The sequence below is a fragment of the Sebastes fasciatus genome, chromosome 17 (genome assembly GCF_043250625.1).
Source record: "Sebastes fasciatus isolate fSebFas1 chromosome 17, fSebFas1.pri, whole genome shotgun sequence".
In the NCBI taxonomy this organism is placed as follows: domain Eukaryota; kingdom Metazoa; phylum Chordata; class Actinopteri; order Perciformes; family Sebastidae; genus Sebastes; species Sebastes fasciatus.
The window spans coordinates 834533-862266 of record NC_133811.1 but is presented as its reverse complement, the minus strand read 5'-3'; the positions used below and the strand labels follow the sequence as shown (position 1 = coordinate 862266).

Below are 27734 nucleotides of genomic sequence, written 5' to 3'. Positions count from 1 at the left end.
CATTCATGCTGCCGTGGCGAGGACTATCACTGAGACTCCCACGAGCCCTGGCGCCTGTCAGCGTGACAGACAGCCCTGCTGCTGATTGAGAGCATTCAAAAGCCAGATTCTGAAGGGCATGAAATGTTTTGCTGAGCTTAAAATGAACCTCCTCACTTCATTAAAGAGCGCAGGCAGGCAACCTGCGGTAACCATCCATCTGCAGTCGAACTTGTTGTCTGTGCCGGGAAGATTTCTCCAACGCTGTCATCAATCTGTCATATCTGCACCAACCTGTTATTTTCTGGTGTTTGCTGTTGCAATTTAGCTTTTTGTTGTGCTCGCTCTCCCTCAACCTGCATCTATTTCAGGAAGAACATTTCCCCGAGTGTCTTTCAATACCCATACAATTAGAGGAAACAGGTGTGAACAGCTAGTTTTCTCAGTTAATGTTAAAGGGAGATAGTCCTCTGCTTAGAAATAAAAAAAAGTTGAATTCATAAGAAATAAAATGCACCATTGTTCAATTCAATACACTCAGAGGTTTTGCAGTTCCAGCCTTACTTGGTCTGGTATGACCAGTAGCCTATCATGGCTAATTGTTAGACAACTTTAGGTAGATATTGCAGTAGAACTGACAATACTGAACTAGTTCACTAACTTTATGGCTCTTCACTACATGTACTACTGTTACATTATGTTTTAACATGCATTATTGTCCTGTAATGGCCACATGTTGCCGCAGTGGCCGCTGTTCAGCCCCACAATGAACTGCCAGCTCCAGCCATGTTGCCATGAAAAATTGAGGGCAATGGAAGTTTCAGCAAATCAGGGATACATTGAATGGAGTTGTTTTTGCATTCGGTAGGAGCAAGTGACGTATACAGCAAAACTTTTTTCACATCTTTTTACAGTGTAACTCAATGGAGGAAATCTTCAAATCCTGCTGCTGCTCCTTCTGCTACTACTACTAGTACAACTACTACTAATACTTCTGTCACTTTCCACCCAAATACTACCTTATTTCAAGTGACTTACAGTTTTAAAGGTTCATTCTGCCCAAACACTACTTTCTGTCCAAGCACTTTTAGTTTTAAAAGTTTATTCCAGCCTAATACTACTGTATGTTTAACGACTTACAGTTTTAAAGGTTCATCGCACCCAAAAAAAACATTCCCACACATGTTCAGCAGGAAATGCATTTTCTAGTTAATAAATGTTCATTGAGTCACCTGTCAATGCCAATGTGGCCTGACATCATTCAAACTGTTCATGTGAACTGTATGAGGCCAAACAACTTGAGAAACATGAGCCCAGATACTCCTCATCCCTTCTGCTGTACATGAACAAAAAGAAAGTTGGCAATTTCAGCTGCAACTGTTTCCTTTTAAAATGCAAATTAAAGTCCCAGATAATGTCCTGCTACTGTCATCACACCTTCTTGTCTTGGAAGTTTTTTTTGTCTTCCTTCCAGAAACACACCTCTTCATATTCAGTTCAGTTTGAGGGAGAGAACCAGCACAGCTGCAGTCATCTCTTAGCAGATCAAATGAAGCAGTGAGGGATTTTGTGCCTTGCTCAAGGGCCTTTTGACAGATCAGGGTTTCTCATTCACTTGAGTGTTTGTCTCCTGATACAGAGCTTATGCCTCAAAGTTGAATTAATGGAGCCCAATGTACAAACCGCCCTTCAAGGATATATTCTGCATCTCTCCTGCAGACTATTTGTGAACGTGACAGAGTACAACCATATTAGTCAATTTGAACACAAATCTCTAGAGTCAGTCTCGCAGCAGGTAACCAGACAGCTCCTGTAACCCTGACAGCTGAAAAGAGAACCAAACCTGACTTCTTCAAACAGTTCCCAGAGGGTAGCAGCAGCAGTCAATCAAGCATGCCGTTAAAAGTTGGACTTCTGCTCGTCTCCACATATTTAAAGTCCCTCTGGGTAAGAGGGGCAACCTTGGATGTTTTGAAGATACTGTACAATGTTCTCCTATTGTACTGTGAACTCTAATATTGTGGACTTGCCAGTTTCCCACTGATTTTACCATTTTGTTGGTCATATGACATCCTGGTGATTTACAACTACGCAAAAGCACCATTAGTTTTCTTTTCTATGAGGCCTAAGAGTCTAATTGGGGGTGAGGAGCAGGTTCAGCTGGCCATCAGTCCTCTGAAGGACAACCCTTTATGGCCCACATACTTCACACAACAGCCACTGGATTTTGGACAAAGCTTGTATTGCAACATTTTGCATTGTGCATCAGTTGTAAAAAACAGCGCAGCCATGTTACAAAACCAAAAAGGAAGATACATATGCAATAGGCATGAAAATACCAAGTGTGTTTTTCTAGATATACAGACGACTTCATTAATTCACTGATATAGTAGCAACTAGCACCAGCCCCATATTAAGAGGCCAAAATTCATTAATTCATTATCCGTAACCGTTTATCCTACTCAGGGTCGCGGGGGGGCTGGAGCCGATCCCAGCTGACATTGGGTGCACCCTGGACAGGTCTCCAGACTATAACAGAACTGACACATGAGACAGACAACCTTTCACACTCACATCCACACCTACGGGCAACGTGCCTGCATGTCTTTGGAATGTGGGAGGAAGCCGGAGAACCCAGAGAGAACCCATGGTAAAACAAGGAGAACATGCTAACTCCACACAGAAGAGCCCCGAACTGGGTTTGAACCTGCAACCTCTTGCTATGAGGTGACAATGCTAATCACTGCACCACCGTGCCGCCCTGAGGCAAATATTATCACAGGAAAAATAATAAAAATAAATTAATATTTAACAAAATTATATCATAATCATAATGAACCAAACATATTTTTACACTTGTGATTCAGCTCGGCGGGTCAGGGATTGCCACTAAGTGTGGGACCTCTCCCCGAGGCTGGCTGGCCCTTGCCGGACGCATTTCGTCCCTGGCGGTGCCACGACCGGCTCTAGCTTGGCTTGGAAAGGCCTCGCCGCTTCCCAGAGCCGTCGGCGCCCTCTCTCCCTGCGGGGAATGATAGAACCCTCTGCTCCTGGCGCAACTGTCAACCGGGCGGACTCTCCTCAATGTGTCTGGGCTCTGTGGCAATGTCAGCAACCGATATGACCCGTCTTGAAACACAGACCCCGTCTCGTTCACGTGTTTTGAAGGTGGGACTTTTTTGCCGTGTCGTCATTCATATCCATACAATCAATGTGTTTATGATTACATCGTTCACAAGGGCATAACATTGTTGACAAGAGCACAAAGTTCATCGATCTGGCCTCTGAATTTGACTCTTAAAGTGCACCAGCTTAATGCATTCAGCTTCCCCAAACCCCAGACAGTCATTCACAGGACATGAAGGAACCACAATGTCTGTCTTTGTATTGTGGCAGTGCAGTGCTGAATGTGACCCTGGACATTGTTGCTGAGTTGCAGAATCAATAAGCTCTCAGTATCAAGGTCTTTCATTATGAAATATGTTAATATGTAAAGCATTTGTTTATTATGGAGGCTTAATCATGATATATACTAATGAATCCTCTAAATCTGGACCAGTAACACAGAACTCCATGCTTCCATCAGTAGCCACCATGTGGAGTAGCACCTGTAAAGCATCACTGTAGAAACAAACAGCTGCCAGGATGACTCAGCTCTCTTTGCTCTGAATGTGGAAGCTCCACTAAAGCTGCTTGCCACTATTTGCTTTTCCATGCTGCTCCGCTGTTTGCTCGCTCACTCTGCTGCATGTCAGGAGCCGGCGTGAATGACATCGAGATTCAAAGTCACCCTCCGTCCTCCCCTCTCCCTCCCTCTCACCTGATTCTGTCTGGCACTCGGTGGGTCTGGTTGCCGTCACTCTGGCAGTTGCCGGCGTACTGCGACCGGCTGTTGGTCCCCTGGTCCCGCCGCAGAGCCATCGCCCCGTGGGTGAGCACAGAGACGCCTTTGGCGATGCGCCTGCAGGATTAGGGAGAGAACAATGTGAGATAGAGACACTGGGACATTTTCAAAGGTCTTTTCTGACACTGCTGAGGTCCAGGGAAATGCAGGAGAGAGAGACTGTCTCAGCAGAAGACAGTTGTCACTGTTTGAATAAGAGCACACCCAGTGACGATGAAAATTCAATAAGGCTCAAATTTAATAGCACTGAACTTGTCTAGGGAAATTAATGGACTTCTCTCTTCCAGACCTTAATGCTGAATGCTGCAACATTTTAAAGAACACCCATCTTTGCAGTTTAAACTGTGTGACTTTAACAAAATGAAAAGTAAATCTAATTACTTTTCATTTTGTTAAAAACTTCACTGACTGAGACACTGTTCATTTGCTCAATTTCTACAAATGAGGTTCTGGTGTTGGGGTGTGCACTTCTCAGCACACAGAAAGTGATGAATCATGACTAAAGAGTAGAATCTAAATGGTCTCAAAACTGGACTCATCAGCATTAGATATCCTCCCTCTATTCTATTATAATTCCAGGTGCAAACTGGCGTACTCAGAGCTGTCCACATGTGATCGGATCACCCAAGACGCATGTTAATGCCAGGTGTGAACAGGGCCTATGAGGCTTATAACAACTGATAATGCACAATGTTAATGAGCTGATAACAGTCAAATCAGAGAGCAGTCAGTTCAAAGTGAAACGTTATAAAGGACACCTTGTACACCTAAATATGATTGGATGTTACTGAGCAGCTGATGGTGAAGCATGAATGAAGCAGCTGGTGCCAATAAACTAATGCAAGTACAACACTGAACATCCAGTTTATAAATGTACGTATGTTTCAAGCTCCCCTCATTCCAATGAATAAATATCTCTTGCTGTCTGTCTCAGGACAATGAAATAATAGATCAGACTTGATCTTCAGGAAGCTTTCACAGAGCAAGAGACTACTGAACAGCACTGCGTTTTAATATGGCTGTAAAATCAACTCTGATTTGTAACTCACCACATAAAAACAACACCAGAGCCTGGTGTTTTACATCTTATTATACATGAACAATATTTATCATGTGAAATAAACATTTAAGGCCAACAATAGGTTGTATAGTCCTGATGATGAGGCCTTCTCCAGCCAGGCAGGAAACCCCATCTAATGATCCTAAATTCATAAAGCATTTCAATGATTCCATAATTCAGCACATTACCACTTCAAACAAGCTGGCGGGGCAGGACATGAAATGGGGAAGGACTGTGGAAGAGAGTTCAAAAGTGATATCCGCATAAATTTGAGGTGTCAACATTTCTGTCCTCTTCACAGGGCATGAATTCACAGTCATGGTGTCTTCAGGAAGCAGGGCGTTCACAGTTGTACTATGTGGCTACCGTCACTTTGAGAGTTGTGACATTAGTTCTACGCTAGTTCTGGTCTGTAAGGAACGCCAAAGCACACACGATTTGTAACTGCCTAGATTTGCGAGCCAATGTGATATCGTCCCTATTCGTCATATTTTGCCACTTGGGCAGAAGCCTCCGGCGTCAAAGGCAGCCTTTTAGCTTAGTATCATGACGTAGAAGGTTTGCTTGTGGTTAACCAACATATACTCACTCCCATCTTGTCAAATACCACCAAACGGCAGTATTTGACAGGGACAGCATGTCAATATACGCTTGTTACATGCATAGTGGCGACTCTCCCCAACATGTTCTGGTCACAAAATCTTCTCGTGTGTTCCGACATGTTGAATCAGTTAACGAGGTTGAATTTAATGTCACATGAAACTTGAAAGAGCTGTTAGCGGTGCAGTGGGGTAAGACTCTGCTCCCATCGCAGCCAGCGTGCCGTTTGTTTAATGTGTTCACAAAAACTACTGGTCCACATCATAAGCATCATTTCTTTAGTGTCTAGGAAGGCTCTCTGGGGGATCCGTCAGCAGCAGCAGTCATAAACAGTGCAGCAGAGAGCAGACTTACTGTAATATACCACTGAGGGGAGCCTGCATTACTGTGTCACATTCATTTCAAATAGTTAATTGGAGGGAATTGGAGGACACAGCTGGTGTATCATTTGCACCCCTCAGTATCCAATAATCCATTGTGCACCGGTCTATTGTGTAATGGTGCATTCAGGCGGTCCTCATCAACTCATTAAGTTGGGAAATATCACGTGACCAAGTCATTTTTACCAGGTATTTGGCTTCAGTCACTTCTAAATATCTCACTAAAAATGAAAAGTATGTATTACCGCATGTAGATGTATTTTGTTATTTCCCACTGCCAGCAGGGTGCTACTAATGGAAGCCAGGCGTAAAGTCCATCTTCAGAAAAGTTTAGGTTGGACTGTGTGGATTGTAAGGGGCTGGGTAATTGGAGGTTTCTACATCCCTGCCAGGTGGATCCACACAATCCCGGATTGGGGAGCAGGTGCGGGAAGCCACACACCTGGAGCTGGTCTCCTCATCATGGGATAATAAAGGACAATCAGGGTTCATTTTGTGTGGGAGTGAGGAGCTCTCAGTCTCCCCGCACAAGATCTCCAGGGTGAACTTTTATTGTATTTTTAGGCTGTGTTTGGTTTTCTAGTTTTAGTGGAAGGGGTCCTGAAGGAGCTAGATATTCTGTTTTGTTTGTAAGACTTTGGGTCAGGGTCAATAAAAGCCCTTTTGACAGTGAAGCTGACTGTCTTTGATTGCTACCACTTCTCCCCCTGCCCTCCGCCCAATCCTGTTACAGGATATATTACCACTCTTAACCTGGCACATTATTTGTCAGAGGACCAAAACATTGTAAATACTGTAAAGAGAGTGTTTGACAGCAGGAATTTTGATTATTTCACACCCAGAGGTCTTTGATCCAACGCACCTGTCTAACATTTTCTGGTGCGCAAGAACTGTGTATTAATTGCTTCCTGATGGGAATTTTGACTCTGAAGAGGAGTGCCTGAATGCACCATGAGTTCTAGTCTGAGTGAGCCTAAACTATAGAAACAGAATAGGTGTAGAACGGACAATCCCATTCAAATCAACTCAGCAGGATAGTCAGAGCGGCGGCCATTTTTATGTGTACTGTTGAAAAGAACGTAGCGGGCTACTTCCGTATAAATCAAGATGTTCTCACTTCCAGCTCGTCACAGTGTTTGTGTGTGCAGTTTAGTCAGTGCACCTCGGTGAGAACGGGTCCTTGGGTCAAGTCGCGGATTCACCGGGACTCACTCGTGCCGGCGTGATGTATAACACAACAGCATCGGCTGTCCCTTTCACACAGACATCAACAGTCTCTCAATTCAGCAGCAGATTTGACTCTGTGATTACATCCGCTGCCAGTTTAGCAGTGGCGCAACAGTGTGACACACTTTACAGCCCCACTGACATGTGTTGTCACCATAACAACTGACAACAATCACCATTTTCTTCTGAACTAGTCAAACGACCATGGCGACCAGTTCAATGTCTGTTCTATTCTATTTCTATGGTGTAAACGTTTTCATTTAGGGATGAGGTGCAGGTTCAGGCTGACAGTCAGGTCTTCAGAAGGACCCATCTGGGTTAGTCACAACCCTCTGAGTATCCAGCCTTATGTCTTTGGACACACCATCAGTGTTCCACAATGAACCGTGACGTTCTGCCTGGTAGTGACAAGTGTGCTGCTCACTCAGGCTTTCCTCCTAGCATGGACACTAATTTCACAAGCATACAAATCAGATGCATTCGAAATGCTGCTTGGCAAGCTGGAAGGAATTCTGTATCTTAACGGATTCAAGATGGCCAGTAGACAAAGCACAGAGGGTGACGTGGCAATACCCAAGATGATGTGTGGGATGATGCAAAACAAGAGTCATATCCTGGAGCTCAGTGGTCAATTCATGTCTCCAAATGTAGAAAATGTTTGTGTAGAAAAATAGAAAACTTAAGTTTGTAATCCTTAACCTAGCTTGGATTTCTGATGCAATCAAAATCTCACTAACAAAGTGTTCATCTTTGCCCTGCATTGTTGAACTGTCTTCATAAATCCTTTCTAACCTGCCTACCCCTACGCTTCCTGTCATGACTGAGGTGGATTTAATAGTTCAAATCAATAAAGGATTGCACCTTTCACCTGTGTTCACTTGGTCAGTCTATTTAAATTAGAATAGATGAAAATTTAATGATCCCTGCGGTGAAATCAGGTCATCCCTGCAGCAGAGAATACATCATGGACAGAGCAGGTGGTCGTAACATTTTACTGTGTACCTCTGTGTGGAGCTGCGGGAAAAACACGGAGGTGCACAAACTGTGTTTTCAGGGTGTATTTTCTCACTGATCCTCATGTATTTTTAAAATCATAGGTTCAGTTTTCAGCAGCTTTAAGACTCGGCATTGCAGAATTCAGTACGTATAAATTCTCAATTGAGCTGAGAGAAAAGAAACCACAACATTGGAACCGCATGGATTCGCAGCCACAGTAATAATCACACACTATATTGTACACAGAGCATCCTGTAAAGCCCCTCTTGTGCTGTAAATAAGTATTTAGGAGCATGTACAATTTTACAAATGAGCAGCAATAACGGTTCAGAATCATAGCAGTCCAGTTGTATTTGAGAAAAATGAAGAGTTCACTGACTGTGTATCTGCATGTTTCAGAGAGACAAACACTGCTACTTGGAAGTTGATTTAATACCATTGAACATAAAAATGAACATAGCTATGAAGGTTATGAGAGTGGGTGGTGTTGTAAAAGTGAAAAGGACTTTTAAAGGTCCAATATGTAGGCTTAGATCTGGCCACAATCTTAGTTTAAACATTACAAAAAAATAACTAACAAAATCATCAGACTCCCCGGTGCTGGGGTTGGCATTTGCTGAATTTGTGTTGCTACAGCTTCGCTAACTGATGGTCCGTCTCCGGAGCTGCCGCCTGCCCCCATCCAGGGAAATAGTCTCCTGGTGGACAAAACGGAAATTAAAAAAAAAGATATAAATGTTTTCTTGTTTCTGCCACTTTGAATTTTAATAAACAAAACATATACGGACCGTTAAGCCCCCAGTTAGTGGCACAATAAACACACAGATGGCCATATATATACTGTATATATATAACTGGAGATGTCTAAATTTAGATTGTATGGACCCAGTAGTAGAGGTGAAACGATGCCCCCTATTTGTTTGGATCATGTGGCCAGATCTATGAAAAGTTGAATTTCTAGTCACTACAACACACCTTTGGTCAGTTCAGTGCACCCAGGGATGTAGTTGCCACAGTCTTACTGGCTCTTATGGTAGCTAATGTTAGTGGATATTTGCAACCTTCAGCCAAATATATATTGAGCATGCGGTTCATTCTTGACATTGGGAACATATCTGTAATCAAAATTCTAAACTCAACTTACATATTCCTGAAGGCTGTGGGGTACGGCTGAAAGCTTCAGGAATAACTAAGGGAACCTTGAGTGTATAATTTTTTATCACAAATGCAGTAGATACATATTGTTGTATGAGGCTCACTTTAGAGACAGCCCGTTCTGTTGTTTTTCATTTAGAAAAGCAGATATGTGACCTGCTCCATCATTATGAGTCACATTGACCCCGAAACACATTTTGAGTTATCTGTCTGACTGTAAAGAGGAAAGTCTCAGCTTTATGGCAATACCAAGATTATCTTTCTACGACAAATATTCGATGAGATATGCTCTTTCAAAGTTCGACTGTCATGGAACATTACTTTTGAGAAAAAGGGCATTAAAGATAAGAATTCATATTCAGCCATTTTTTGCATTGATTAAAACACATTTATTAAGACTCAAGTCTAAATGAACACAATATTTCTTGGTCAAAAGTGACACCCAACATTTCATAATGTAGCCTACACATACTTACATGCATACATGTGCACATAGTCACGAGCACGTGATGTGCACGTGGCCACGTGCACGCGTATGACCACAAGCAGTACAGTAGATAGGGCTAGAAGTCCATGTAGAAAAGAATCCAAAATTGATGGAATAAAATTGATAAAATATATAAAAAATATACTGTACATATGATATAATATATAGTATATATGTTTATTTCAATATAATAATAATTATATGAAGAACACACAATTAAAAATATTAAATATGGAGCCATGTGCACACAGGTACAAACTTACATGTCCATATCCAAACAATAAAAAAACATACTAGAAAATGGATAACATATGAACAAATATTATGTACATATTATGTATGTACAATATTATATAATATAATATATAATAGAAATATAGACATAATAGAAAGACTATGAAATGTGTTGCCTGTGCACATTCTGCTGGCTTCTCCTGGAGCTCACTGTATCCTTTGACAGGGTCATGTGGGAGCTGATCTTCTCAAGGAGATCCAGATGTTTCTCATCTACAAAATGAAATAAAGGGAAAAGCATAAAGTGAAAAATCAAGTCATCTCAAAGATTTTAAGCTTGCTAAATCATGTTGAATCATTGTTGAATGAGGCCTGATCATTATCATATAAATACAGCCCTATATTAATTAACATAGCCTATTCACCATGTGATATCAGATTAATATACAACATATCATTTTACTATACATTAAGCTATTTCTTTTGCTATTTAAAATGATATCCTCCAAGAGACACACACCTGAGACAGACAGACATCTATAGACTACACACAGTGACACACACATTATTAGCTGCTATTAATGCTTCTTAGCCTGCTCTAGGGATTTTAAAAGTCTTTAAAACAAACAGATAAAATAAGGATAGTGTAGTTAAACTATCAGAACTTACCATCAGTCATTTCTTTCATCTGGTCGCGTCTTCTCTCCATCTCCTCCGGAGTAGAGGGCGGCGCTGTTTTACAGTTTGCAGCTACACTGGTACTCCCGGCCGGGCGATCTCAGTCTCTTTAACACTGTCCTGATTTAATAACTATAATCAGAGACATTTCGTGCCATCATCGGCTCAGCCATGAGTGGAATATCTTCTTCCTCGCCTTCCTCCAACTCTCTTTCTCCGTCCTGATCAGCTGATTGAGAGCTAGCCTAGCCTCTAGCGTTAGCAGGGCGTCCGACCCGACCCGGCGCACCCGCTGTCCTCATCACCCAGTGCGGGGAAATAATCTGAATTTAAGTCGGTCCAGTTGTCGTTAGATGTAGCACCTCTAACAGGAATTTAATTTAAAAGTCGAGCGATGTTTTCCTCACGTGATTTCATCTTGTCAAACCCGTTATCTCCTCTGTCAACCAGCTCTATTGAGCCGCGTCAATACAGCAGACTTCCGGTAAAAACTTTACGACAACGTTATGTTTAAGAGCTTCAAAAATAGACTTATCATTTGAATTTTACATCGATTCTTACTTTGTATTAAAGCTGAGACTTTATTTATTCAGAAACTAATAAAAAAAAACAAAAAAAAAACACACTTTTTCATAAAAAAACGTGTTTTTACAAGAATGCGCTGCCGCGACATCCGACTCATTTTGATAGAGCGGGTCACATATTAGGTTTATTGGTCTAACCCTGTTTTGTATTCATCTAGCCCAAAACGTCCATCAATGCAAAGTGAAAAAGTCACCATGTTTAATATCTTAACAGGTCTCAATTAAAAGGCACCACAGACAGTGAACCCTTGAAACCCTCTGCTGTGCTCGTACCTTCGTGCCTCGTCCCTCCAGCCCTGCGGCCGGATGGCGAACAAGGCCTTGGGCAGCCCCTCCAGGCCCAAACCGGACAGGGCCGGTCCCACGGCGAACCACATGTGACTGGGCCCGGCCTGACCCGCCGCCAAGGCTGCCTTAAACACCAGCGCAGCCTCCTCCAGGGAGCAGTACAGCAGACGGACCTGGAGGAGGAGGACAGGGTGGGAGAGGATGGGAAGTGATTAGTAGAAAACGAAGCAAGGAAGAGGGAGGACAGCAGGAAGGAGGGATGGAAATGGACAGACATGGCAGGAGGTAGAGTAGAGGGATAAAAGGAGGGATAATGAAAAGAAGCTACTTTGGACTAGATTGATTTTATTGTCCACCTCAGTGGAAATTTCTCCTTGGCTACTCCAAGTATAGCAAATGTACAATACACATAACACAACACACCTTTAAAATATACAAATAACAGTATACAATATACAACAGTGCAAATGGGCAGGTAGAAGCAAATACGTTATAAATAATAAAAGAGAGCACATCTATGGTGTTCCCTGCTGCAGTCATTCTGTTTTCAATGCCTGTATAGCATGAGGAATAAAAGACTTCTTATACATATTCTGGCCTTTTGGACCATAAATGGAAAGCCGGACGGGAGCAGCTCAAACTCGAGTGTAGTGGATGTGAGGTATCTGTAGTTCTATGTTCAGCCTTCCTATGTACAGCTCTGTCAAATATATTGGAACGTTGTTTCTGTGACTTTCCAGTCAACCTTCCATGCAATACTAATAATTGATTTTGTTCTTTTCACTCAAGTTACAGTGCCTTGCTGTAACTGATGGGAAAGGATCTCTCTCAACCACGCTTCTGTATGCCATTTTAAGTGTGCGTTGGATGACACCAAACTCCTCAGCTTCCTGATTAAAAACAATTGCTGATTGTCTCTCTTAAATATGCTCTCTCAGTTCTCATTAAAAGTTAAGGTCTGATCAATAATTGTGCCTTAAACTTAAATTGTTCTACTTTTCCTACAGGTTGGTTATTGAGTATGACAGGGAGGATGTTATTGGTTCTACTTGGTTTTGTTTCTATTATATGTTCTTTTGTTTTGGCCACATTCATTTCCAGTTTACTTGCCTGACACCAGTCCTGAAGTTGTCATTGTCTTTCAGGAGTAGACCAACAAGGACCATATCATCAGCATATTGCCTGACATTACTGCTGTGGACAGTCATTTCATTTCTGTCAATGGAAAAGAGCACTAGCGGCAGCACACAGCCTTGAGGTGCCCCCGTGTTTAAAACAAGCTCGTCTGAGTCGATCCCATTCTTTAAAACCCTCTGAGGGCAGTCAGTTAGAAAGCTCCAATGAATAAGACCACCATCTAAGGCCAGCAGTTGCCAACTTTGTGTAATGGTGTAAGGAGTCTTTTGTTGAGCTGAACGTGTCAAAAACCAAAGACATCTTCATCGATGACCCAAAACTGATAGATACTGAGGGGAAATAAATTGACTTGGTGGAAAATCACAAGTATTTGGGTATCGTGTTTGACAGTAAGATGAGCTTTCAACCAAAGATATGTACAATGTCTGTACTTGTCTGTCTGTAGCCAATGATTTTGGTTGTTAGGTGTCTAGCTATCTGGTCCACTATATTAATAGCTGCATTCTCCTCTGCGATTTGTATGTAAATTGTAGGGGGTCGAGTTGATTCTCTACAAAGGACATCAGAAGAATGCTGACTACTCTCTTCATACACTTAGCTAAATGTGGAGTAAGGTGCAACTGGTCTAATGAGGAGTAGGTTTAAATAGTGGGAGAGTGAAGGATGAATCAATCAAACAAAAAGAAGGAAAGAAAGAGGACGGGAGAGAGGAAAATGAAAGAGACAGGAGAAAAGTTAGGGGTCGTAGAAAAAGATGTTCTTAGAGAAAGAGGGATGTAATGAAAGAAAGGTGTAGGGAATGAAGGACAGAAAGGAAGGAAATTTAGGATTGAGGTAGGACAAATTATAAAAGGAGGGCAGAGGAGAAAACAGGAAAAAGATAAGATTAAAAAGAAAGGGGTGGTTTTGAAGAAAAAAAGAGCAAAAAAAGAGATAAAGCCAAGAATAATGAGGGAAATGGAGGATTAAGAAACAAAGAAGAACAAGAGAGAATGGGTGAAGACAGACAGGAAAGAGCCGACATGCAGGAAAAGAAAGGAAGGATGGAAGAGGCTAAAAGTGAATTTCCCCATTTTTAATTTTCCCTGGTTCTTGCATGCTTGGTCCCACAATGCCCTTTCATGTTTCCTTTAGAATTATAGATTATACTCATTTATACATCAGTACACTTGGTGCATTTATACATTAAAGCTTCTCCTGTTTATCTATTTTTTAAAACTATGAGCTGCACTTGAAAAATGGTGCCTGTTGGTCTGCTTGCATCTCCCTCTCATACATTATTAAAGAGGGGGGATTGGATGGGGGAGCATGATTAAAAAGACAAAGTGAGGGTAAAGAACGTGAAACTGGAGGAGGGTGAGAAAAATAAAAGAGGCTGTAGTGTGTGTGTGTGTGTGTGTGTGTGCGTGTGTGTGTGTGTGTGTGTGTGTGTGTGTGAGATTGATGCTGAGGGTACTTGAGATGATTGCTCAGAGGAAGCACTGGAGGAAAATTTGCTCCACAGTTTTGCAAGACAATTGGAGAGGTTATAAAACTGAAATTAGTCCAAATCAAGAAGCTTTACTATAACACACTGTGATAGCAGCAGGCGTGTGGTGTGTGGATCCCGTCACATGCTGCATATTCACCGCTGTTACTGGCGTCAGAGAGGACGGCGAGATGACGCAGATCCCTCCCACTCAGCCGACAGCAAATGGAATGGAGGTCGGCATGAGGTCCAAGCTAACGCTCAGTCTGTCAATCACATCCTCTGAGCAGTCCGTATATTAAGATCTCTTTACACACGGCGCTGGCATTTCATGATCTTCAAGTTTGTAATATATGAAATAAAGAGGATCCAGTCCGTCAAAGTTCCACTCCTCAGAGGGAGCTGAATTCCCTGCTTTCTGCCGTCCTTCAGAAAGACGCATAATTTGTTATAATTTCGTGCCATCAATCACTTTGTTAGCGCAGGTGTCTCATTTTTCATATGTTGGACATCTCATTTTAGAAGAAAACATTTCATTTAGATCCCCGTGGGTCTTCATATATTATCATGACATCGCTTAATGAAAATGAACATCCAGGCTGAAATGAAAGAGATTTCTTTCAAATCTATCTGCACAAAAGAAACATCTTTTAATAGAGAACTGCAATTTCATTGAATTTGGTGCCACTATTTTTACTACACCGTTGCATGTTTTTCAAAAGAAATTACTTTTAATTTCAGTCAGGCGGTTTGTTACACAGAACCATCTGAGAAGCCGTCACTGAAAATTGTTTGGAACAGGGCAGGAACTTCCAAAGAATAATTGGCAGATGATTGGATGACCCATCTGTCAATCAAACGCTTACCGAAGTCAGTCGGGAGAAGAGTGAAAGCGTCTTCTCTATCGAGAAAAGCCTTCAGTGCCGTTCTTTGCTCTTCTTTCAATGAAGAAATACTCTCCAGTTCTGATAGAACCTAATATAGCTATGTTGTTATTTAGGACCAACCCGTGTCGTCACACACACCTAAGCTACGCCCGTAGCTGACAGTAGCTCCTCATAAGACGCTCATTGGTCCAAACCACTGTGTTTCGAAAACAAATGAATTACTTAAAGCCCGATAAGATGTGTTTTAGTGTGATCTGCTGCCTGCGTGATTCTTGTGTGATTTCATGATATCGCGAGAGTCAAGCTGACGTGCAAGGTAAAGCAATAATAGGCATCCTCCAGAGTGCTCCATTATTTCCACTCATCCAAGTTTTTAATCCACTTTTAAATTCTACATCTGGTCAGAGGTCCCAGCCCATTTGCACCAAAAGATGTATAAATGCTACGATAACGCGCAAGGCATTTAGTGTGCAATAAGTACGCCTTTATGATTTCCGCATATCATCTGTACGCCATGTATCCTGTACTGACTGCAATGTAAATGTATCTGCATATAAATGCTACAGCAACTGTTAATGACAAACATGGGACATTAAACCAGGAGTGTTGACCTGTGTTTTGTTTTGTAAGTTACGTTAGTGACGTTTGTCACGTGTTTTTTATTGACATTTCTGACGTGTTTTCTGTAGATGTTACGTTGCTTTCTTACGTGATTTTCTTGCTTGAACACAAATGAGTGGTTTTCTGGCCTAAACCTAACTGTGGACGGTTGCACAAATGACACGAAAAAGCGGCGTAGTAGTTACCCGAAAAAAGGCTACATTTTGTACTCATGACACACAGAATCTCCGTGTAATGTCGTGGTATTTATACGCCTTCCTTTGAGACCGGGTTGGAGGTCCAGAGTAATGACTGCGAAATACTCAACTAACTGTGAAGCTGGTGGTTAATCGCTGAAACCACCTCAGAGGATGGTCAGAGCTGCGCTTTAAAGCTAACACTTTAATATCAATGTCTGAATGAAAAAGTGAACAACAATAGCATTACACAATATATTATTTATATATATAATTACACAAGTAGTTCCTGCTGCTGCACTGCTTGACTTGTTGTGCATGTGTTCAGCTGTAATGATAAAGACATGCAGAGGAAAAACAACACGCCTGCTACCTTGCTTACCAGTCACACCGAGATGCTTATCATCAGCTGATGCCTGCGTTATGCTAATTAGCGAAGGCAAGCTTTGAAGTAAAATAAATGGCCCATGCTGCACTACAGCCTCCCTAGTGCGTCCAAGATTATGCATAAAAGACACAAGATTAATAATTTTGCATTAGCCACGACAGAAAGTTGTCAGGTCGGGCAAGGCACACGGTATTTATGTTTTACAGAGGGATTCTTCGGGGGCACTCGAGGCTAATTTTCATTTCAGGTGTAAATGAAATACAGATTGTCCGTGTGCAGATATCGCTTGTGAGACATGTTAATGTACGACGAAAGGGAGAGAGGGAATAGGAGCAGGAGAAAAAGAGGATGAGAGAGATGGAGAGAGCAGTAAAGAAAAGTCTCAGCAGGAAACAGTTCTCTCTGTCTGAATTATACTCACATCACAGCACAGACGAGCCCAACACAATTTAATCAATGATTCCAACATTGTGTGTGTGTGTGTGTGTGTGTGTGTGTGTGTGTGTGTGTGTGTGTGTGTGTGTGTGTGTGTGTGTGTGTGTGTGTGTGTGAGGAGGGGATTTTAGCATACACTCACAGTGCAGGGCTTGTCCAATTCAGTACTAAACCTGAACTATAATGCTACATTATGTGAAAGTACCCTTTGGTTTTTCATCAAAAGCCTGGGAGGATTATGTAGAAATTGGCATTCAACCCCGCTAGCAGCATTTCAAAATGGAACATTGACAAGGTGTGAGCAACACAATAATGAGTAAACAGGCAGTATCATAGTACAATGGCAGATCTGCACCTGAGGAACCAACACAACCCAAATCTGGAATCCAAGTTGTCTGACTTGTCTTGGCAACGGCATGCTAACGAGAAACAGACTGCATCTTATCGGTCTTAATTATCTCCATGTTTCTCCTGCATTTTAGTCCTTGAAGGCTAGAAAGGCTCCAAGATGATTGCATGGCTGTTTCCTTTTAAACTCGTACATTAAAGTGTCCATTTTGAATCCATCTCATGAGATGCAAAGACAAAACAAACAGAGGGAAAAGACACCGTCCCCCACTACTTTCAATCAGTGATGATGGTGTTACAGCTACATCACCTGTCAATTTAACTGCTCTGTCACATCCGTTGTTCCCTTGGATCCAAAACTAAAGACATGCTATTTACTTTGACAACATCATTTTACCACAAGGTCCATTTAGTACCTGTTATAGAGCTTCTAAATCAGATCAAGTTTGGCAGGTGTCACACTAGGTTTGCATTTGTACAGATAATGTTATGCTCTGTCCTAATTAACAAGGTGAATGTTGTCCCTTGAAATTAAACAGTTTGACAAGCATCCGCAGATGCACAACAAACATGTTGAAACTGTGTATAGCCAAACACAGTCTGTAAGTGTAACTTCTTTATAGATATCTATTTCCATTATTTCATTATCACATTATCATTAGAATGACTTCATGAGTGGAAATATTTTAGTGGCCAACATGTTTTTTTTTCTAAAATGTCCTGTAAGCGTGAATGGTTGTCTGTCTCTATGTGTCAGCCCTGTGATAGTCTGGCGACCTGTCCAGGGTGTTCCCCGCCTTCACCCAATGTCAGCTGGGATTGGCTCCAGCCCCCCCACGAACCTGAATAGGATAAGCGGTTACTGCAAATAATGGATGGATGGATGGATGTACCCAGGTTTAAAAGTGCTGTGCTGTGGTGATGCAGTTTAAAGCAGCTCGATCAGCCGGTGTGTCCAAACGCTAACCGAGTTCCAGTAAAGAACATGTAATCCGATAAGATACTTTTGCATACAATGCTCTGGTATTTCCTCACTCAAGCCTCCTCATTCATTGTTCTTTGCTCCTCCAAAGCAGACAGAGAAGCATTAGAATGATATTTAGGATACAGTAGCAGACCAGATCCATTTTCCAAGAACTGAGTGAGATGAATAAAGCAAATGAGACGTATCCAAACACTTACTAACTCTGCTTCAGAAGCACACTGCTCCTTAAGGCAGGGAGGCCAAAACAGATGCAATACACTATTTATTTTTTCAAGGACATGTTATATTGTTCCTAAAAATACTGCATACAGATGGATGATACTGACCTTGGAACCGAGGAACAAAATACCCAGATGGCAACATTTCTGGAAAAAAAACACATCTTTGGAGAATGTCCAAAAACGCGCCCTGTGCAAGACTGCCCATTGTTGACTTTTGTTGGTGTGGAGGTGGACAGTTTAGTAGGGGACATTTAATAATAGTTCAGCAGCCGCAGTAGTTTTCAGCCGACGAAATACTTTTAGCAGCCGCATGTTAAGATAGTTTGAACTACACAGTTCTTACATGCCACAACGGTTTTGTGTAATTTTTAAACTTTTGTGGCATGGAGTAAGTGTGCAAACGTTACCTTTTTCTTCACTGATGCTGTTTGCTGATAGCCTCTCACCTACGTGAGGTGTGTATAATTACTCTCCTTCAAGGCAGTTTGAAGTACCAACTGACATTTGCAGTTCATGTTGGACCTTTGAAAACAATCGATTTGTTAGAAACATAAAATCTTACACCTGCAGCGGGCTGAAGATTTAGAACCACCTTGAAATCCAAAGGCAGATATATTAAGTCTGAAGACAGGTTTAAAGTTTTATGTCCTACAGTGTTTTGTTTTAGAATAATTTGGAGGGGAACATTCTGCATAGAGAATTTGATCAAAATGAATGGTGGTCAATGGTAGTTGGTACTTCACTTCCCAGTCTTCAGCCACAAGCCATTGAGCCAAATGCTAACTTCAGCACACACACCACATCCATGATGCTAATATGCTCACAATGATGATGCTAACATGCTGATGCTAGGCAGGTCCGATCTTTACCCATGGATGTATAAAGAGAACTGGAAACAGCGTTGTTGGCGGGCTCCAATCCCTGAGAGTTGCTCAGTGGAGCATGAAGCCCAAATGGCTCGACTGCCAAGTGATAAAATACCCGGATCATCCGGTGATCTTCTGCATCCATCAGGCCCAGAGAGTGAGTGCCCCAGCATTTTCCTTTAACTCCACATCCCAGCCCTCGCTCCAGCCACGGTCTGGGTCTCATTCACATGAACTGAGGAGAAATACCTCTGGATTCAGCTATTAGTGCATTTTACAACTTTTAGGACCTAATGATTTAAATAAGGACTATTCAAGTATTTGTGCTGGAAAAAAAAAAAAAGTTACAGACGTCTCTTTCCCAATGTAAGTCTATGGAGAAAAGTCTTTCTGGGCCCGAAGGCATCACGTGACGGACACAGAAGTTGTAATTCCCCCGTTTGGCCACTACGAAAATTTGCTTCAAAGCCCGGTGCTCTTCCTGGGGTCTTGTCTTTGCCGTGATCGCGATGTTAGTGCCCTGGAACGGGCTCTGGTATGCAACGCAGCCATCATGGGTAGAAATGCATTAACACATCTCCTAATATATCCTGGACCTGTACAGACTCATCTTCTCAAAAAATACATCTAAATTTGTACATCTCTACATCTAAAGCCCAGCACAGAGTTCATTCACTCCCTCCCTATTCAACATTTCATATCACTTTCATTACATTACATCATGTTCACTCTCCTTTTGCTTTTGGTGCATTCTCCCTTTCTTTCTGTCTCTCTTACTCCCTTTCATTTTGCCAAAAGGTCATCTACGCTTACAACGGTAAAATGATGAGAGCAAGGAATGAACACGAGCAAAAAGGATAGAGTGTGAAAGAGAGTGGGGGGGCACGGGATGGGGAGAAGGGAAGAGAAAAGATCCCGCTGTTCCCAGGAACTCCTTCCCCCCTATCAGCTAAGGTCACCTCAGTGGATGTCCATTTAACAGCAATGATGCAGAAAAACAGTCTCTTCGTTTCAAACCTTTTATTTTGCTAATGGTTAGAAAAAGTTTCCTGGCAACAAAATGAGTACCCCTTCACTCACTCCTCCCTTTCCAAGACTGTTATCATGTGAGCCATCCAATGCAAAACTGTGGTAACAGCGGTCGCCTCACTTAGAGGTCATCGTTAGCATAATAACACTAATTTAGGAGCAACGGAAGTCAGCGGCGGCTGGTAGTAGCACGGTTCTGCACTCTGCGGCTCACGTTACCGTAGTTTGGAGCAACATGACGGACTCCGTAAAGAGGACTTGCTCCCTATGTAGATATGAAGGGCTCATTCTAAGCTAACGGAAACACAACGATTCTTAGTTTCAGGTGATTATACACTAATGAAAACATAGTTTAACGTTTCATGAATATTATATTCAATTTCTGCCAATAGATCCCCCGAAATGCTCCACACTGGCCCTTTACAATAAGTTATCAGGGATGGATACTTCTCCATCTAAAGGCAGTAAAAAAAACTGAAATACTGTCGGCTAAAACAGCAGTGAGGTGTTTCCATGAGGGGCCTTTAAGTGGGAAATAAGTCCCGAGAAACTGGTTGTGAAGCAGCACAAGGCCACCACAGGGACACAGAGGAATATTAAAACTACACACACAAAAAACAAGCAAAATGTGCTCACAGTGCTCATTTCAGTTTTTCTCTCAGAGAAGCTGAGCTGAATTTATATCTGACACAAAGAGCACTGTCACGTCATCCAAAAACGGCATATGTTTATAAGACGTGTGATTTGTTTGCACTGAAAGCCCTCACACACGAGTGGACTCTTCGCACAGGATGAAGCACTGCTGAAGAATCCTTCAGCAACACACTGAATGCTCAGTGTTTCAGGAGAGCAGCTGCAGCGCCGCGCTGCAACAGTTAAACGCTGCAGTTACTACAAAGCTTCCAGGTGTTTGTGTGTGTGTGTGTGTGTGTGTGTGTGTGTGTGTGTAAGTGGTCCCCCAGGATGTCAGTGTAAATGAATAGTGTGTCCTCAGTCAACCTCCCCTAAACTAAATAAGGCTTTGACTGGAAGCCCGTTTTAAATGGTGATATTGGAGCTTTCCTCAGAACCTTTCCTCTGGTTCAAATGCCTGAAGAAGTGACTTATGATGTCATAACTGCAGGTGCAGCGAGAGCACCGCGGATTTATTGATCTGACCAAGTTGATTAACCTGCTCCTGAGTTTTTGGAGCCCAACTGAAATTGAATTGCCTGTTTTTAGTTTTTTTTGTTGTTGTTTTATTTTTCTGCCAAAGCATACAGAGAAAAACTCATGAGAGGAATTTATATTTGATATTTTTGGGTTTCATGATTGCACCCCCCGTCTGGGCATCAGAATGCCATTGTTTATTTGCATCATTTTTAAAAATGCATAAGCTGTCAATGTTCATCGATTGACTGATGGTGATGCTGATTAGCAGTGCTTCTAGATGCCGTTTCAGTTGGACTCAACGTGTTGGCTTTGTTTTTCTTTCTGTACTTTTCTTAAAAAAAGTCCCAAAATCATATATTCATACATTTATTAAATTAATCCACTTGCACAAGCATCTTGCCACTTTGTCTGAAAACCCATTACAAATCAAAATGATTTTCTATATTTTATTATATGTATTTGGCCATTATTGTTTGAATTTCCCAAAGAAGGCATTGTGTGTTTTTAACTTCTTCTCAAGACTCACAGTTGTTCCATTATACACTTCTCAAATTCTAATAGATGTTTGTTTCCACCAGTTTTTATTGTATATTATTATATCTTAGAAGTCTGTCTCTGATCCTGTGAGTATATAACAAATCCCAACAATAATGGAATTTTAAAAGATGCTAGGAACCTTGCTCTTTTAGGTTGTGTATCACTTCTTCTTTTAGGGGCAAGTAGTGACTTTTAAAAGTGAACCTAAGGAAAGGGCCTTTTTTAAACTAGAGATTGACTGTGTTCAACATCTGCTTCCTCAATGCTGGTGGAGCCTTTCCAGATGTGGGTTAGCTGAGCCTCAGGCTCCAGTAGAAGTATTTTCAAGGTAGACAGCTCATCAAGATGAGAGACAGGTGTGGTGGATTCTTCAGGTTAGATAGTGAATATAGCACTGCACCGCCTCGCTGGTTGTAATACGTCACTTTCTCTGCCCAAATGCAAAAGCATCAACATTCAACGTATACATGGTTTGCAGACAGGGACAGTGCCAACATGTTTCCCTGGTGACTTGGCGGAATTCTAGAACAATCCAAAGTGACTCACCTGGGCCTCGTTGTCTTTGAGCAGCCGTTTGGTTCGGGCCCCGCCAGGGTCATCTGTCACGTTAAGAATCACCACACTCTTCTTTTCCCAGCCAATGAAAGAACCGTCCGTCATACCCTCCACCATGGCCAGGAAGTCCTCGTAGCCATGGTGACGGGTGGTCACAACGGAGAAGGAGGTCCAATCGTATTCTTCAAGCACCTCGAAGATGACCCCGAGCTGGAGCGAGGTGGAGCAGGTGAACTGGAGGTAGATGGAGCCGGTTTCCTGAAAGCAATGAGAGAGAGAGACAACATGAACCCATGACGACATTCAGCTGGTTAGATATTGCCTCTAAATGACTGTTACAGTTTATAAAATGTGGACAAAATGAAACCATAAGAACGGCTGATAACAAATCACTGTTATCAGCTCTGTCTGCTCGAGCTTGTTGCTCTGTTGGATCGATTTTTAGCAAGGTCACCGCATTCTGATATTTCAGCAGGTGCTTTGGTGGGTTTAAAGTTCTCATAACTGATAGCTGGAGCTATGAAGATAATGCTCAAGCTGTAATAAACCATAGTTTTCCTTTAAAGTTAGTAAATAAGCCAACCACATGTAGTCCAGTCACTACATGAATATCAGGTCCCTTAAACCAGGGGAATAACGTGCACAGTGATGAAGAAACCAACACTGCTTTCACCTTCACTCATCTGTATTCAGTATTAAATGCACATTAATTTGAACAAAATATTTCACAGTTATGAACACATTCAGTTCAAGGAACACATGTCGCACTACCGCTACCGAGTTCATCTGCTTGCATGTTTACTGGCGACTGACCATCGCTGGCTTTGGATATTACTAAATCATCGAGTAGACCACTGATTTGGGGTTCAACAATGTCTTTTTTGAGTTTATATTTGATGTTACAATGGACACATTTTGGATCATGTCTTTTTACTACAGTGGCGTTAAGGTTGTGCTCTCTTCATTATCTGACTTTTTTGTTTGTTTTAGTTTATTTGCACACACATAAGACTTAATCAAATCTAGATAATGAAAAAAATATGAGATATGACAGTAGAGGTCAACAAGCTACAGGCTTATACAACAGACCTCCCCTCAACATAAGGAGAAAAACTAAATACAAAAAACTAAATGTCCATAAAAAGCACACAAATAAGCATAAAACTACTGAAAACTAAACAGTAGACAACAATCCAATAAAAACAAATAAATAAAACAAAACAAAAACAAAAGAACATACATATACACACGTCAAATCAAGAAATAATTCATAATTATAATATAATAATCATGAATTATATATATATACAGTATATACTAGGGGTGGAATGGTTCACAATATTCACGGTTTGGTTCATATCACAGTTTTGGGGTCACGGTTTTCGGTTCGGTTCGATACATTTATTTTACAGCGAGGAGGTCATGTTCTGATTTCAACATGCTTTTCATTTATTTGGCAAAAATAAGTAAGCAAATGTTTGCCTTAACAAAAGTATGACTACATAAGGAACATAAACATCTCTTCATTATCAAATCTTAATTGAAAGAATAGGTCTTCTACAATAATTAGTGCAAACACAAAATGCAGCTTTGTTATTTTCATATAAATATGATTTAATTATAGACTAACGCCCGGGCCACACAGCGCGCTTCAGGCTCGCCTGACGGCAGCGTCACGTCGTGGCCGCGTCATGCCCACCTAGGGTGTTCACACTAGACGCGAGTTACCCACGTCTCGGGAGCGTCTCGGAGCTACCTGTCAGCTGTGTTTTTGCTGTTGCTGACAGCCCTTTCTTTCTACATAGAGTTTGCCTTTTAATGGCCATTTAACTTCATAATAAATGTGATTTATATTTATTTAAGACAAAAAAGGGTAAGAACTGTGTGGTAATTTGTAAATATTATTAAAAACAAGCAAATAAATTCATACATAAATATTAATATATAGCCCATATAAATCCCTCTTTTCTGTCAGTGAAGAGGGATTTATATATATATAAATCCCTCTTCACTGACAGTGAGGAGGGATTTCTATGGGATATATATATATATATATATAAATCCCTCTTCATTGACAGTGAAGAGGGATTTCTGTGGGCTATATATTAATAAAAATAAATAAATAAATACATTAGTAGTAAGAGAGAGCCTACAGCAATCCCTCTTCACTTTGACTGGCACAGTTTTAAACAACATTTCCAGGGGGTTTCGGGTTCCTGTTCTACAGCATTCCAGGTTGCGGCTTTTATCGAAAACGACTTAATTTACATCTGGGGCGGGACAGCAATTTACATTATAAATGCTGATGTTCCGACATCTCAGGCAACTTGGAGCTTTTCACCACCTTGTTGCTGAACTGCGCCTTGATGGAGAAAAACACCTGAAGTATTTCAGAATGATAAATATAAGTAAAGTGGGTTTTATTTATTATTATAAAACAAAGCAAAATAAACAGTTTTGTTATTTGTTAACCTTTAGAAAACGAAAATTATTATTAAATATCTTTAAAAAAATTAAATAACACCTCTAAAAGAAAGAACAATGAAGTTACGTGGTGTTTGTTGAGAGAGAGAGAGAGAGAGAGAGAGAGGAGAGAGAGAGAGAGAGAGAGAGAGAGAGAGAGAGAGAGAGCGCATCGGAAAAATACTGCCCATCACCTAATGTTCTTATAACCTATTAACCCAGTCTATTATATTTATAGCATATGTAGGGTTTCTGCTATGACTACTACAGTGTTTACAAAATTAAAAGCCTGTACTATATTAACTTGATGGAAACCTGCAAGTACACCACTGCTTTATTTAAAGTATTTCAGAATAAAAGCATTGTGTTAATGAATGAATGATTCTGTGCACTAAAAACGCTAGAGGCCTTTTATTTTGAAATCTAGATAGGAAGTGTAAAATATTGATGGTCAGTGACATATTCTACAGATGTCTAGACATGGAAACTGTAGTAATCTTGCTGGTATGATGTTCATATACTGTCAATAGATCACCTTCACTGTCTGTTGCTGCTGGGAGACGCAGCCGAGAGGTAAGCGGCTCGCGTGTAAAATAGGCGAGCCTTCTATTCTATAAAATAGACGCGCGTCTGACGCACGTCTGACGTGCGTCTCATGCGGGCAGTGTGTCCACTCTAACCTGTTAACATGGACGCCGAAATAAAAAACAACACGCGACATTGCCGTCACGCGAGCATGAAGCGCGCTGTGTGCTCCAGGCTTAAGGCCATCAACATAAATTGAAGCATAAGCTCAAACAGAACTATACTAAAAAAAAAAGAACAGCATAACATATGTCCCTGATTATCAGCTCTTAATTGAAAGATTAGTTTTTCCACTCACAAAGTGCAGTATTTGGAGGAATACGATTACATGTCTGTGCCACTGTGTTATTTAACAATAATTAATAAATATAAAATAAATAAAACACATTACAGGGAATGTGCTGCTGGAATTACTGTGTTGCTTAAGTGTCGGCGAGAGGGAATATTATAGTGCGGCTCAAGTAACGTTAAGTTAATCATATGCTGAAATCCAGCGTCCTCCACGACTGCATATCTTTCACTATAAACCTCCCCGATGCTGTAGTAATATTTTTACCCCGTCTGAGTCTGCATATAGAGGCTGTTTAAATGCTGCGGGGAGAAGGCAGCGCTGCTCTTTCCTACCCGACTCTCTCCTCCTTGCACTAACGACGGACACACCGGAGTGTTGCCGCTAGCATAAACCACACGTGTTGCACAGTGCTCACACAGTCGCCGTTTTATCCACCACTTTTTTCCATCATTTTCATGTTAACACTAAATCCATAATGCTCCCATACAGCAGAGCCAAACGATGCTGGTGGATCCTCGAACTGGACTTTATCGTGTCTACTCGCCATTTCCTAAACTGACTGACAGCTGCACTCTGCACTTCATCGGTGAAGGGGGCTGGGTCACGCTTCATCAACACATGCGCAGTAAAATCCGGTCTGCAGTCGCCGAAATTGAGCCAATAGCAACGCAAGACCGCAGCTTCAGTTACACTGCGCATGTGTTATACCCGGTACCTCAAGACTCATGTCCGCCCGTGTCCCAGCCTCCTTCCATAGGCTTTGATTTCTAGTGTAACAATAAACGGGAACCTAACTCTACATGAAAAAATACACAATCGGCTTCATAACTTATTTCAAATGAACCGAACAATTCATACACGACCCAAACCGTGACTAGAGAACCCTGACTAGAGAACCCTGACTAGAGAACCCTGACTAGAGAACCGTGACTAGAGAACCCTGACTAGAGAACCGTGACTAGAGAGCCCTGACTAGAGAGCCGTGACTAGCGAGCCGTGACTGGAGAGCCGTGACTGGCGAACCGTGACTGGCGAACCGTGACTGGAGAACCGTGACTAGAGAACCGTGACTAGCGAACCGTGACTAGCGAACCGTGTCTAGAGAACAGTGACTAGTGAACCGTGACTAGCGAATCTTGACTAGAGAACAGTGACTAGCGAACCGTGACTAGATAAACTTGACTAGAGAACCTTGACTAGCGAGCCGTGACTAGAGAGCCGTGACTAGAGAGCCGTGACTAGAGCCATGACTAGAGAGCCGTGACTAGCGAAACTTGACTAGAGAACCGTGACTAGCGAACCGTGACTAGAGAACCGTGACTAGAGAACCGTGACTAGTGAACCGTGACTAGAGAACAGTGACTAGAGAACAGTGACTAGAGAGCCGTGACTAGCGAGCCGTGACTAGAGAGCCGTGACTAGCGAACCGTGACTAGAGAACCGTGACTAGCGAACCGTGACTAGAGAACCGTGACTAGCGAACCGTGACTAGAGAACCGTGACTAGCGAACCGTGACTAGAGAACAGTGACTAGAGAACCGTGACTAGAGAACAGTGACTAGAGAACAGTGACTAACGAACCGTGACTAGAGAACCGTGACTAGTGAACCGTGACTAGAGAACAGTGACTAGAGAACCGTGACTAGAGAACAGTGACTAGAGAACCGTGACTAGCGAACTGAACGGTTCAGATTTTTTACCTGAACCGTTCCATCACTAACATATACTGTATTTATATGTAGTGTTACTTGAGTGAATTTGGGAATTCAACTTGAAGAAGTTGCTAAACGATGATGGTAGAGAAATAGCAAATATTTATATATGAACACACATATCTGATGAATATGTATGTCATATACTGAGAGAATGTTCCGTGGAACAGAGGCCTCGTTAGCGTTTAAAATAGCTGCACATCATTTCTGCAGCAAATAAAGTTTATGGAGATTGGAGGGTGTGTATTTACTCAAATAATATTACCATGAATCAAATAGGGATAAATCATGGAATGATATAACGT

General features: G+C 41.7%; 1 protein-coding gene across 2 annotated transcripts in view; it reads right to left on the bottom strand.

Annotated features, from left to right (window-relative positions):
* The window catches only part of grin2da (glutamate receptor, ionotropic, N-methyl D-aspartate 2D, a), a 317340-nt gene that overhangs the window by 145375 nt on the left and 144231 nt on the right, over positions 1-27734 (bottom strand). For both annotated transcript variants that reach the window (XM_074612865.1, XM_074612866.1), the window contains 3 exons: positions 22369-22635; positions 11558-11745; positions 3800-3940 (listed from right to left, as the gene is read on the bottom strand). In XM_074612865.1, coding sequence (XP_074468966.1) covers positions 3800-3940; positions 11558-11745; positions 22369-22635 — 596 coding nt within the window. The remainder of the gene's footprint in view (positions 1-3799; positions 3941-11557; positions 11746-22368; positions 22636-27734) is intronic.